At 46.1% G+C, this 13,384-nt stretch overlaps 1 protein-coding gene across 1 annotated transcript; it reads right to left on the minus strand.

Moving 5' to 3' along the window:
• Nucleotides 1-4,913: 4,913 nt before the first annotated feature.
• Nucleotides 4,914-6,985, minus strand: PtA15_7A388 (uncharacterized protein; the record flags this gene model as incomplete). The annotated part of the gene is made up of 3 exons (XM_053170988.1): nucleotides 4,914-4,986; nucleotides 5,556-5,743; nucleotides 6,692-6,985. 3 exons carry the CDS (start codon nucleotides 6,983-6,985, stop codon nucleotides 4,914-4,916), a joined length of 555 nt encoding a protein of 184 aa, XP_053022215.1.
• Nucleotides 6,986-13,384: the final 6,399 nt, after the last annotated feature.

Here is a 13,384-nt window from a genome sequence, read left to right on the forward strand (position 1 = left end):
TTAGATCTAGAAGTAACATCAATGGCAAAAAGATTCCATTTAGAGCACATTCTTGTGCATTTCCTTGCCACACAAATGTCCCAGTGGCTGCACTCTTACCCAAGCCAGCCATGTGTGAAAAATTTAAAAATACATGTTCAACAGGTGATTTCCACAAAAATCCACCACTTTTCCCACCCATTATCAACTCTCATTGCCCATTATTTATTGGCTGTTAACACGGATTAGTTATTGTGGATTGGTTATCTACTGGGATACTTCTTTCTCTTATTATTAATCCTTCAAAATCAACAATGAGCAATCACCGTGGGTCATGCTCCATATGCTTAGAGGACATCTGTCAAGGTGATGGATTTTGGCTATCTTGTGCTCCTGATAGGCTGCATGGATTTCATTGATCTTGCCTCCAGGTGTGTCTTTACACTCTGTACTTTCAGAGAATACCACATAGTTACCTCTTCAATACTGACTTTGCTGGTTCCCCTGAACAGGAATGGTTTGACAAGCAAGACTTGAGATGCCAGAAACCAAGCTGCCCTCTGTGCCAAACAACGTATCCAAATTATCTGGCTGGTTTGATTATTGCCAACCCAGTGGATCCCCCACACAACCCCGACCACTGTTGTCCTCAAACTTACAGACGCAACCCTCACCAATGTTGTCCTCATACTTACACTTCCAGTTGTCAAAATGCTTATCCTTATCTTAGACAGTACCATCACCCCTTCTGCCCTTAGACACCACCCCTCCTTGCAGACCAGTGTATGCTTATCCTTATCTTGGACGGTCACCATCACCGGTAGAGACTGGCAAGGCCCGCAAGGCTTGAGTAGTTGAGTTAATAAGAGTTATGATTCCGCCCTTCAACACCACCCCTCCTTGCAGATCAGTGCCGACTGCGTCAAGAACCATTGAAGCAGCTCAACCTGCTGCCAAAGAATCAGGATCATCAGCCAAGTCCAGCCCATCTCATCCTACAGCTAATCCCCATCCAGTCACGCACATTACCAAAGCCACCAAAATGACAATACCAAAAAAGGAATGTTGCATACTGGCAACAATTTAGTACCTGGAAAGATTGAAGTCTGCATTATTCAAATGCATTTATGTTACATGCTGTATGTTACATGCTGTGTTTTGTTCATTCCAAAGGTATATCAATTTACTCAAAAACTGTACACTGTTATGCATAGATGTGTAGATAGTGTTAGATACTCTTTCCAATCACTTATCACTCTATGTACATAGACTAAATTTTTCCTATATGCTTTTGTATAAGTGCCTTATCGGCATATCAATTTACTCAAAAACTGCACACTTTTATGCATAGATGTGTCGATAGTGTTAGATACTCTTTCCAATCACTTCTCACTCTATGTATATAGACTAAATTTTTCCTACATGCTTTTGGATAAGTGCCTTATTGGCAGGCCCTAGTCCTGAACTGGTGCAAAGTGCCCATCTTTGAGATTTTCATTTGTGAATCAGAATGTACAGGGCAAGACGGGGCATGAAATTGCCAGGGAATATACTGTGGTTTATTTAAGGAAGGCTAGAGATGCAAATACACACTTGAGTAGCACTTGTAGATATGTGCATTAAGTTGCCAAAAAAGGTTGATAGCAGTATTGGAAAACAGTATAGAGTTGTCAAAAAAGTTGATATGTAGATGCGGTATTGGCCCAGGAACTGAATACTTCTCAGCAAGGGAAGGGCTGGATGCACTGATTCTAGATTTGGGTTTATGAATTCCAAGGTAATTCATAAGCATTGCTGGCCAATATTTGTCTTGCTCCTCGGACTTGCACAGGATTGGCTCTCCAGGAATTTCAAGATCATAATTGGGAGTGTTGGGGGTGGCGGAATTACAAGAATTTTCAGGTGAATCAGAGGTTGAAATGAGAGTTTGATGTTGGAGACAACTTTGTTCACAGCAAGCTTGTACCAACTCCGCTGCATCAGGCAGAGTTTCAAAGCTAGGCAGAAAACAACTAAGGAAATGCAAATGAAGACCGGGGCATGAATAAAAGGATAACACTCCGTCTACTGCAGGAATCAAGATCACAGACTGGAGTGTGAAGGTTCAACGCTGCAGGCAGCAATGTGTGCTTCAGCGCACGGTGACCAGAATAGTGCACAAAAAATGTTGGCACAATTCCAAACATCTCAAGGGTGAAGATGTTCCCGCCATCAGACAGCACTGGCTACACGGGTGGGAAGCACCTCGGCCATTGAGGCTGTAAAGCCACCATGGATGAGAGGTATTGGTCATAGAGACAAAGCTGCAGCCCACCTACATAAGAAAATATGTAAATCACTTTGAATATGTTTTGCCTGCTGCATGCGGGTTACATAACTGTGGTCACTTCCCTGTGGCTATGAAGAGTTGCCAGTGTTGACATCGCCTGCCGACTCGGCAACACTGACACCCCTGCCCATACAACCAAATCCTTCATCAACAATGTCAACCTCAGCCTCACCCAATCAAGAATCCAAATTTGATCAAGCTCTCACAACCTCACACAATAGTCTCACATGGAACCGCCAAACAAAAACCATTTTGAGCATGGTGTTAATTTTGGTAACAAGTATCATTCTTAAATACAGCTTGTAGCAAGATACAACACAAGATGCACATCAAAACGGGTGTAAGGGTTCAGCAAACCCGTACTGGAAGGGGCGGAGAGACAAGGGGCCAATGGCCAAGAGTCTATCAAAAGAATAATATTTCACTATGTATTGTGAGTTTGTCAAGGAGATCAAGGAGAAGGAAAACCTAGGTTGAAGACCAGCTTGAGAAGAAGAGAAGAGTCTAGAGAGGTCAAGTACTACAAGCTTTATAGAGAGTCCTACAGTGTAATGGCATATGCATATGCATCCTAGCTTCAGTTAGAGATGGGCGCACGGAACCCGTTGTGGGTATCTGCTATCCGCTGGAGGCCCTTGGGTACCCGCCAGCGGATGCAGATGTCTGAGATTCCGGCAGAATCCAACGGGTACCCGTGTATTCCGGCGGGTATCCGCTCTCCATAGGGTATGGGAGCTGCGGCGGTCGGCAGCCATAAAGCCGTTCTATGTTGCTGTCAATTGGGGGGAGTCGCTCCTGGTTGACAGCAACATAAAGTAGTCGACCAGGATGAGTCCTTCCCGGTCAACAGGCATATGTATTGAGCAGTTGACCGGGAGAAATCCCTCCCAGTTGACAACTAGACATACCAGTCAACCGAGAGGAAGCCCTACCGGTTGACGACTATACACACCAGCCAACCGGGAGGAATCCCTCCCGGTCAACAGTCATATCAAGCAGTTGGCCGGGAGGCGTCCCTCCTGCCCAACAGCCATATCAAGCAGTCAACCGGGAGGCGTCCCTCCCGGTCAACAGCCATATGGAGCAGTTGGCCAGGAGAAGTGCCTCCTGGTTGACTGACATATGCAGCAGTCAACCGGTAAGCATGTTTTGAGGGGCAGGTATCCAAAGATACCTGCGCAGGTACCCGCTGTTGGATGCGAATGCCAGGAAATGGCTAAAATTGGCTGGGGGTATCAAAACACGCGCGGGTACCCAGATGCGAAGCGCCCATCTCTAGCTTCAGTAAGGGTAAAGCCCTTACAACCGGCCTAGGTACAAGAGAAAATGACTTCAGAAATTACTTGTCAGCATATTTGGCTAATAAGAGATTGTTTTCTCCCTTTGGTTTGAGACTGCAGTTCCCAAAACGTAGTGTATGCACCTCTGAAGCCTGTTTTCAGAAATCAGACCAATATGATCCCAGTAAAAGTGCATTGAATTTTTTTGGAAGCTATGATGCAGATTGAAACCAAGATTGACACCTTGAATCTCAAAGAAATTGGAAAATTTTGGGCTGGCTTGGACTTAGCCAATAATGAACCAAGTTCCAAAATCAATTATCAGAATCTGGGTCAATTATGGCAGATGTTGGCTGTCAAACTTCACTCCTTGGTGCATCACTCACACGTCATTGATCCACTTCAAACATTGTTGAGTATTCCGTGCGGAATATCTGGTAAATACTGGGAATATCCAGTTCTTTTTCCGGATCTGTGATTGCTCTCTCATGTAATCTCTCACGCTCATCAGGACTTTCTCAAATGCGCCCTCAGCAGTCATACAATGTATCTACTATTACAAAAAACAGGTGAAAGAGACTTATAGAGAGGTTTGTACGGAATGGGATCGGTATCCTTTGAGGTTGGTGAGAGATGGGTAATTGTGTAAATGGGGGGGGATCAGCGATGTGAGATGTGAAAATTAACAATCCAGGGATACAAGCGCTATGGTTTCAAAATCTATAGCCGGGACAAGCTCTTTGGGTTTGTATTTCATCCACGCACATTGTGCCAGGACCTTGTCAAGAAGTACTACGTACTGTTGGTCATATTCGACCCTTCGCAGTGCAACACCAACTGCATCGTACTGTTGGAGTTGAGCAAAAGGATTGACGTTACTGGGGACGGGAATGAGGGGATGTACTGCTAGCCAAGTGTTGCAAAATACCTGATGGCCCGGGACCCTTTGTGAATGAGTGAATATTGTTTTTATCATTCCGTACTTTGTTTGAGAATTGGATTCCAGCTGGACCACGCAATTGCTTTCATTAGCTTTCATGTTTGAATACACCACATCACCCTTTGTCAAGTTTTGGAAGCATTCAACTAGTGAGTTAACAGGGGCCATTTTTCCGGATGCCAACGACATGCTCCACTTGCTGGACTTAACCCACTGGCTGCCGTTTTTGGGTGGAAAGATCTGATTAAGCCGATTGATTAGTTGGTTGAACAAGTCAACTTCCAGTGACATTTGACGCTGGTTGGTTGCAGTTGCCGGGGAAAACAGTATGGGTTTGTAGAGAGCCCGTATCTGTTTGATGTAATGTTTGAAGGATTCAGGAAAACTATTGCTCTCTTGCATCGCCCGCAGATTGCCAATTCGGGCCAAGTTGGTCAGGTATGTTATCTTGAGTTGACCTACAAAAACTCAAAATAATCAGTCTGTTGTTGGCTGGTTTCTGCTCACAAAAAAACATTTACCTAGTCAATTATTTGCTGTACTCTTCAAGACATGTCCCATAAGTTGCTCCATCAAGAACGACCACCATGCACGGCAAGGTCCGAATCTGTCCAGGCAGTCTGCCAGGTGGAATGCCATGTGGTGATTGGGAGCTAGTTGGACATCAGGGAAGAGAAATTCACAACTTCCAATGTATTAATAAATGTGATCGCAGTAATTTTTGGCGCGGTTGGCTGTCATCTTCCTTTTGAGAGCAAGGTTTACAAGGGAAACCAAATGAGCAAAGTTATGGAGGAGAGACCCGGAAGCGGTGTGATTATTGTTCCAGATGGCAGGCAAGACAAGGGGAAGCTGGATTTTAAATAGGTTGCACCGTTTGTCCGCCTTAAGATGGCCAAAGGAAGCCTTCCCAAGTACTGGAATCACTCGCTTGATCCATGTAGGGGTGCAAATTTGTTTCAGGGCCAAATTTATGTGAGCCAGTACATATCCGTCCAATATAACCTCATCGGAGGGGGTGACCCACTGCCCACCCCATTCATGAGTGCGGGTATCAGGTATAAATTTGGCGTCCTTGGGTTCCATTGCTGCACCAAATAACAGATCCAGGAAGCCAGGTTCTTCCTCCTGCTCCTCAGTCGGTGGTCTGGGACGTCTGTCTATCAGAGCTTTGGGAGGTTTCTTGAAGTCGGATGCCAAGTTGTTGTCCTCGGCCTTGGAAACGGATTCTGGGTCTGCTTCAGGATCAGCACCATTGTCAGACATTTGCCAAAAACATCGGCAGTGCCAATTAAGCAGGCACAAGAGAAGATTATGCATTGAATCCACCACGTGGTACTCTAAGATATTCCAATACAGAAGTTCTAAGATGACTGAATAGCGTACACCATGCTCCAATAAGATGTCTTCTTTAGTTTCAACACTGGCTGCCTCACAAGACTGATGAGCCCAGTGTCTGTGGTCTTCAAGGGTGCATTTAGGCCACGATTCCACATTGATGTTTTGTATCTTGGATTTGGGCAGTAGACAATTTGAGCACATCCGCGTTGCAGTGGGACCTGGAAATCCAAGAGCGCAACGAAGCGCTGGCAAGTCCGCAAAGAATGTCAGAAGGGCCTCCAAAACCACCCTGCCATTTGGGTGGAGGTACGTTTTGGACAGGCGCAAACCAGAATTCCACAGAAGTTTGAGCTGTTTGACAATTGGTTGCAAAATCCAATTGATTTGTTTGAGAGACGGTTCCTTTGGCCCAGGGGTGATTCCCACTAAAAAGATGTTTTCAGGCTTGTAGCAAAGAGAGACGGGTAAACTGAGGCAAACCATGATCATAAAGGTGATTGAGACATGTTTGCCAGATATTTTGTTTCCATGCGGATTGATACCATCCATGAACGTACCAAATGTGACGTTGCTGCTGCTGGCGGTGTATTGTTGACCATCAGGACCAAGGAATTCTCTCCAGCCGCGTGAGTTGTGAATTTCAGTCATCTCTTTCTTCTTGTTGTAAGAAGTCCTGGGCGTCTCCACTGTTTGCTCAAGTGCCTCCTTGATACCCTCTCTACTGAAGAAGCAAGCAAGCCAGCTGTTGAGATCTTGAACTGCAAAATGACAAAGAGGCAAAAAATATTGTGAGTTTTCATCAAAAAGTTTGGCTCCGCAGACGGATGATTGATTTTCTAGCGCATTCTCAGCAGATTCATCTTCATCTAGTACAGCCCCAGCAGATGGTTGTTGTTCTGCAGCCCCGCCAGGTGTTGGCACATCTTGGGAAGCTGCGGCAGATGTTTGGTTGACTTGCACAGCCCCCGTAGATGTTTTCTTCTTGTGTGCAGCTTTGTCTTGTGTAGCTTTCTTTTGTGAAGCTTTGGTAGATTTCTGTTTGCATGGTTTTGGAGCCTTTTCAGGAAGGTGGTGGAACGTGCATTTCTGGGGAGGACTCTTGTTGTTGGGGTACATCGCAAAACAGGCGGGGCAGCATATACAATAGATGAGATCCGGTTCTATGGCCAGATTCTCCAGCACAGTACAAACGTCACCTGGTATAGCTTTGATGGTTGAGTTGTTGGCAAAGGATAAGTTAGCGGGGGTTGAGGTCAAATGGAGTCCCTGGGTGACTATTAATTTCACAAGTTCACAATCCATTTTCAACAAGCAACTTAAAGTATAGAATGAGATCATTTCGGTAACGTAGAAAATTGCAGTTTTTAGAGCAATGGACGTGATGGAAGGGCTGATTGAACTGATTAAGGACTTTGGGAAGAAGCGAGCTGTAGAGGGCGCGTTAGTCCATGCGTCAAATAGAGCCGTTCAGTTAAACACTTACAACAATCATATTGAATCGTCTGTGGCGCAGGCTCAAGGTCAGATTCTTGCCAAGAAATGCCAGCAAGCGCCTGAACAAGCTGTTCTTGTGCCTGATTGTCAGGTCCTGGTAATTCGGCTTCATTCTGGTATTCTTGGGGCAGAATTCACCAGTTTCAAATTCAACAGACAGTTCTTGAATTAAGCATCAGAATTGTCAGCGAGGGCACTAGAGTGTGAGGGTTGAAAAAGGTAGATGGTCTTACCGTCTTCATTTGCCCCCCCGGGCCCAGCTTGCTAGACGTTCTTCTTTGATAATATGCAACTTTCTGGTCTTCACATTTATTTGCTGGCCAGGTTGTGCAATTCTGGTCAAGGGATCTATACTTTCAAAGACAATGCATTTGCAACACGTACACAAAACCAATGTGGAACGGGTGGCGGGCATAACTATTTTTCAGGATGATTTGTGAGATGAGTTACTGATGTGATGGCAGGGTGTGGCTTGGACACAGTTTCTCTCTTGGAGATGAAAGTCCAGATGGCTCGAAGGGATGAGGGCAGAAAAGGGCAGAAAGCAAAAACTCTGAGAAATAAGAATGTCTTGTATGATGTACATAAGTGATGAAAATTTTCAAACAAGTACAATGGGAGAAGTGCAGTGAAGATGAAACAGGATAAGTTCAATTACGTACAACGTAATGTGCCCTTGTAACAAGGGCACATTAATTGCGCAGCTGACTCAAAGGGTCTTGAGAACCATGATGAAGTGACCAATGACGGGCAATGTTGTGGGCTTCAACTCCTCAGCATCTTAACCCAAGAGTGTGCTCAACCAGTTTTGATCATACGTTCCAATTGGTAGCCCTTTTGGGGCTGAGAGGGTACTTGAAGCTGGGTTTGCTGGTCACCTGCGTGTACGCATGGGGGGTGCATTGATTGGTGCACTTGTTCTGGCAATTGCTTCTAATCCTATCAAGCTCCATCATGAGACGCGTGACTAGTGGATGGCGCCAGGGCATCCCAAGCGTCACACAAGATTTTTGTCGCGGATCAGCCGGCTTGGATGCTTCACTGTTGGTCTCATCTTCACTGCAGCAGGCTTCCACAACTGGCAAAAGTTGGTCGAGAGATGGCTCAGTCAAAAGAGTGGAAATGCACCACTCACAAAGCTGATTAAAAAAAGAGTTCGGACACATCAGCTACAAGACAAACTACAGGTAATCAAAGGGCTTCAACAAATGCCTTACCCTTGCTCGATGTGTAGTTTGTTGGTGGGCCTTGTCGCGTATTGCTCTCTGCTCAGCTGTCATGCGGCTTTGTTCCCAATACCTAAGATCATGCATGTTAGTTACCAACACCAGCAAAAAAGAAATATGGAATCCTGGCCTTTTCATCAGGCTATTGGTCACATGATTGTATATCATTGTGGCAGCCAAGTCTTCATCACACGTCTCCCGCATGACATCTTTGTATTCATTAGCATCCACTAATCTCATAAAGACCCAAACGGCAAGGTCCCATAGGAACGTGTTGGCGGACGTGCTTGTTGGTGCACCAAGATCTGGCCAAAAATATCAAACAACTGGTTGCCGCATCATGCGTTGCATGATTTGGAGCGTCTCTCGAGAGGCTTTTGGGTGCTGCGGTCAACCTCTTCAATAGTCAATATCTAATTCCATGCAATCATCCTCACTGTTTTCGGCGTCATTTTCATTCTTGGAGTCATTGTCACGAGTGATGCTGCTGGCACTATCGGTGTCCAATGCGTGTCCATTGGATTGCTGCTCAAGCATGTGAATCCAGGATCTCCATTCTGCTGTAGTTGCGGGAGGTGGAAGTGGATCTCGCGGACCGCGCTTAAGGAGGGTATCACAGTGTTTCCTAATATAGGAAAGTAAGAGATCAGTAATACAGTATCACCCGCTAGGCTAAACAAACCCTACCGGGATGGGTCCAGCTCGTGGTATGGGCCTTGAGGGTCCCGGTTGTGGTGTTGGCCTGCGACTGCGGGGCCTCGCACTGGGTGTTTCATGGTTGCCTTCTTCTTTGCCTGATGGAACAGCTCGGGAGGGTCGGCGCAAACGGGAGGCAGCGCCCAAATGTGTTGGATCCGATGCAGGTGCTGCTTGGAGAGATGCACTGAGGGATGTGACACCAGTCGCTATGGTTTTGATTGATTCAAGTAAAGATTGAGCAATGAGTATAAGGCTCCCTGTCGCAGAAGGACCATTGGGTGTGTTGGTGTGAATGGGGGGGTCATCCAAATCCATTTCGTGCATTGCATCATCCACAGTTGCAGCCCATTGCATTAGCCAATGCGTAGGAAGCGGTGTTTCAGTTTTTTGGGCGGTCAAGGGTCCCGGCGGCTTGTGGGAGGGCAACTGATGACGTGCTTCATCAACTGCCACCGACAGGTTGATCAAGTCAGGGATCTCCCGGACTGGTTCTACTGAGGCCGTGTCCAATGGATTTGGGGGCTCCAACACTTCAACACTTTCAACACTTACATCGGCAGGATCAACCGCCCGCTCTTTACCTTTTCCTGTTTTGGATTGGGTAACAGGCACATTCACCGGTATTCCCTCAGGCTGGGGAGACTTCTGTGTCTCCTTTCCTGCTTGAGGCCTCTCGCTTGACAATCCCGAGTGGCCTGGCAGAGCGTCTTGGGTAGGTCTAGTCGTTGCTTTGAGGTGTTTTTCCCACACACCCTGCTCTTCCAGGTATTTTGCCCAAAGTTCCTTCTGTTGGTTAGCCAAGGTTATGTAATGCTTCACGAAGTCATCCTTCTTGTCACTCCAGCGTGATTTATATTTGAATTCTTCAAGTACCTTCTTGATCTGCACAATAGTGAGTTTCTTTGGTTGTGTGTGCCATTCTTGCTGTGGGTATTGGGGGGGATTTGGAGGAGGAGGGCGAGGTGCGGTAGATCGAGGTACGGTAGATCGAGGTGCGGTAGATCAATGTGCGGTAGATTGAGGTGCGGTGTGGTAACCCTGTTCCCACTCATATCACCATTCTCATATCATACAGATCCCTCACATATCCATCATGATTATTCCAGATTCAGATTCTACACCTCATTTTACCCCTAGTCACTCACTCATACCACCCTGAAATTCCCTTTGGATCAGAAGTTATTAGCATATACAGTTTCATTGGTATTTTCCTGCTTCTTACATTTCATCTACATTACATATTCCAGTCATCATCACCATAGCTACATATATTACACATTACATATCTCACTCATTATACATAGAAATTACATAGTGCTCATCATTACCTCACTTCATCATTACATTTCATCATTGCTCATCTTCAGAACTTGTTACATTGTGCTCATCATGATTTCCCCCTTGTTGTATTTCCTCACATATAAACTCCCCTCTAGATGTTGTATCCCCAGAGAGGCACATGCACTTTCTACCCCATACACCCTGCATGACCTTTTCACCACACCATTAGATACACCTTCATCAGTACACATTTCACCACACCATTAGATAACATTGCCATTCACACATCTTATAAACTTTCACACATACCAGAAATATATCCCCCTGCACCAGGAAAAAAAAAAATAGTCAGTTGATCACAACTGACATAACACAGCTCTGGTTTCAGCTCCAAAGCTACTCCATCTGCTAGTTAAGGGCTGGTTGGCACGCAGCTCAGTGCCCATTTTGGCACAGCTGAAGCCTCTAGCTTGCATTTTTCACAAGATGCTCTTCAGCTTTGTCCCAGGCACAGCTGCTGCTCAGCCTTGGCCCAGGCCCAGCTGCTGCTCAGCCTTGGCCCAGGCCCAGCTGCTGCTCAGCCTTGGCCCAGGCCCAGCTGCTGCTCAGCCTTGGCCCAGGCCCAGCTGCTGCTCAGCCTTGGCCCAGGCCCAGCTGCTGCTCAGCCTTGGCCCAGGCCCAGCTGCTGCTCAGCCTTGGCCCAGGCCCAGCTGCTGCTCAGCCTTGGCCCAGGCCCAGCTGCTGCTCAGCCTTGGCCCAGGCCCAGCTGCCCCTCAGTCTTGGCACAGGACAAGCCACTGCTCAGCCTTTGCCTGAGCAAGAACGGGTGTTGATAAACGCACACCTGTCCCCCGGGGGCACACCCTTGCCCACGCCCTTTCAAAAGGGCGTGTGGCGCAGGTTGGGTGTAACACACCCTTGAAGAATGTCTCCTGCGCGCGCGGGAACAATCCTTCAAGGGGGAATATGCGGACCGGTCAGGTGGACTGCACGCCCTTTATCAAGGGTGTGTGAGTCGAAGGGCATGCACGCCGCTGTATGGGCGTGCGAGGGCGTGCACGCCCCCACATGGGCGTTCACGGGCGTGCACCATGGCTTGTTGGGAGCCCCTTGGCGGGCAGGTGCAAGTATCCTGCTTGCCGAGAGCCCCTCGGCAGGCAGGTACAGATCCCACCTCGCCAGGAGCCTCTCAGAGAGCAGGTATACATGCACCTGCTTGCCGAGAGCCTGCTTGCCAAGAAGAATAACTCTTGGCGAGCAGGTATACAAACACCTGCCCGCCCCCCTTGGCAGTAGGTGTATGTAATCCTGCTCGCCAAGAAGGATAACTCTCGGCAAGCAGGTGCATGTATACCTGCTCACCGAGGGCCCCTCAGCGGGCAGGTGCATGTATACCTGCTCGCCGAGCAGGCATACAGATCCCACCTCGCCAAGAGCCTCTCTGTCAGCCTGTATGTAACTAACCGTGTCTGAGAGGGTTGTTACTATCAAGATGATGGTGTATATAAGATGCCAAGGATGGGCCAATGGGTTTGTGGTAAGACCTGTAAAAGGTTTCACTCTATCAGTAATCTTGACTGAGAGGCTTGCTCAATTAAGGCGCATCCAGATCAACACAGGGTGTTAATAGGCATCCAAGGAATAACTCAACTTGGGTTCGTGGTTTTACCTACAGAAAGGTAAGGGTAATCAAGAGTTGAGAGTATTCCTGAATTGAATGATGGGTGAGAATGAAAGCACTGTTTAACTATAGTATGGGTTAAACTTTGCTGTAATAATATTCTGAGGGATAAACAGTCCTGAGGGGTGTGTTTATATAGAGGGGAAAGAGCAGGAGGGAATATGAGGCGCTTGGAGGCGCTTCAGGACCAGGGGGGAACTGGAAGCGCTCAAGGGAAGCAGATCCTCATGAGGATCAACATTGGAAATGATCAGGGCAGTGTAATGATCAGTACTGATCCTGGATCAGTAGCTGTGCACACTAGCTGATCATAACCAATCATTGATTCCATTCAGTGCTCTTTGAATTGGATTACATCATGTATTGTTTATGTAATTATATCATAACCAATATATTATGTAAATGTGGACTGAGGCGTAACAGGGGATAAATGAGTGATACCTGTCTTGGGGTATTTCACGTGTACAGTAATATTACAATGTATTGTAATCTTACTGTTGCACGTAACTTAACTCTCATAACAACAGTACATTATGGTAACTGTATTTAACTATGGTTATCTGTAATGTAATGTATAACAGGAGTACATTCTTAAGCCTGTATCAAATGATATACATATGTAATAAAGGTGTAAAAGGAATGTACTATATGTAATGTGAACAATTGCAGGTACTTGGTACGTGTAAAGTACCGTGACATGTACTCTGTGGCTGACACTTCCTCCCTCCAAAAAAGGCTGATCAAAGAATTAAAGATTTATTTTATCAGCTCTGTATTGTCTGAGGACTTTTTCAGAGTCTGGAATTTGGTCAGTAGTGAGCCATTCATCTTCTTTAGAACCACTATATCTAACTAGATATTGTTTAATGTCCACATTGTTTTTTCTGATTTTTCTGTGTTGTAAAACCTTCTTTATTTTCACAACTTCTTTCTCCAGTCTTGGAATTACAACTTTAATGTTGTCTTTCCTTAAAGGGAAATTTTCATTGTTACTAGGCACGTAAGGTTTGATTAAACTAACAGGAAAAGTAGGATGTTTTCTTTCTAATTCACCTGTCAGTATGACTTCAACAGCATTCTTTCCGTGTAAGGCTTTAATAACAAATGGTCCTACAAACGAGTCTCTCAATTTCT

This window comes from Puccinia triticina, chromosome 7A (assembly GCF_026914185.1).
Source record: "Puccinia triticina chromosome 7A, complete sequence".
NCBI classification, from domain to species: Eukaryota; Fungi; Basidiomycota; class Pucciniomycetes; order Pucciniales; family Pucciniaceae; genus Puccinia; species Puccinia triticina.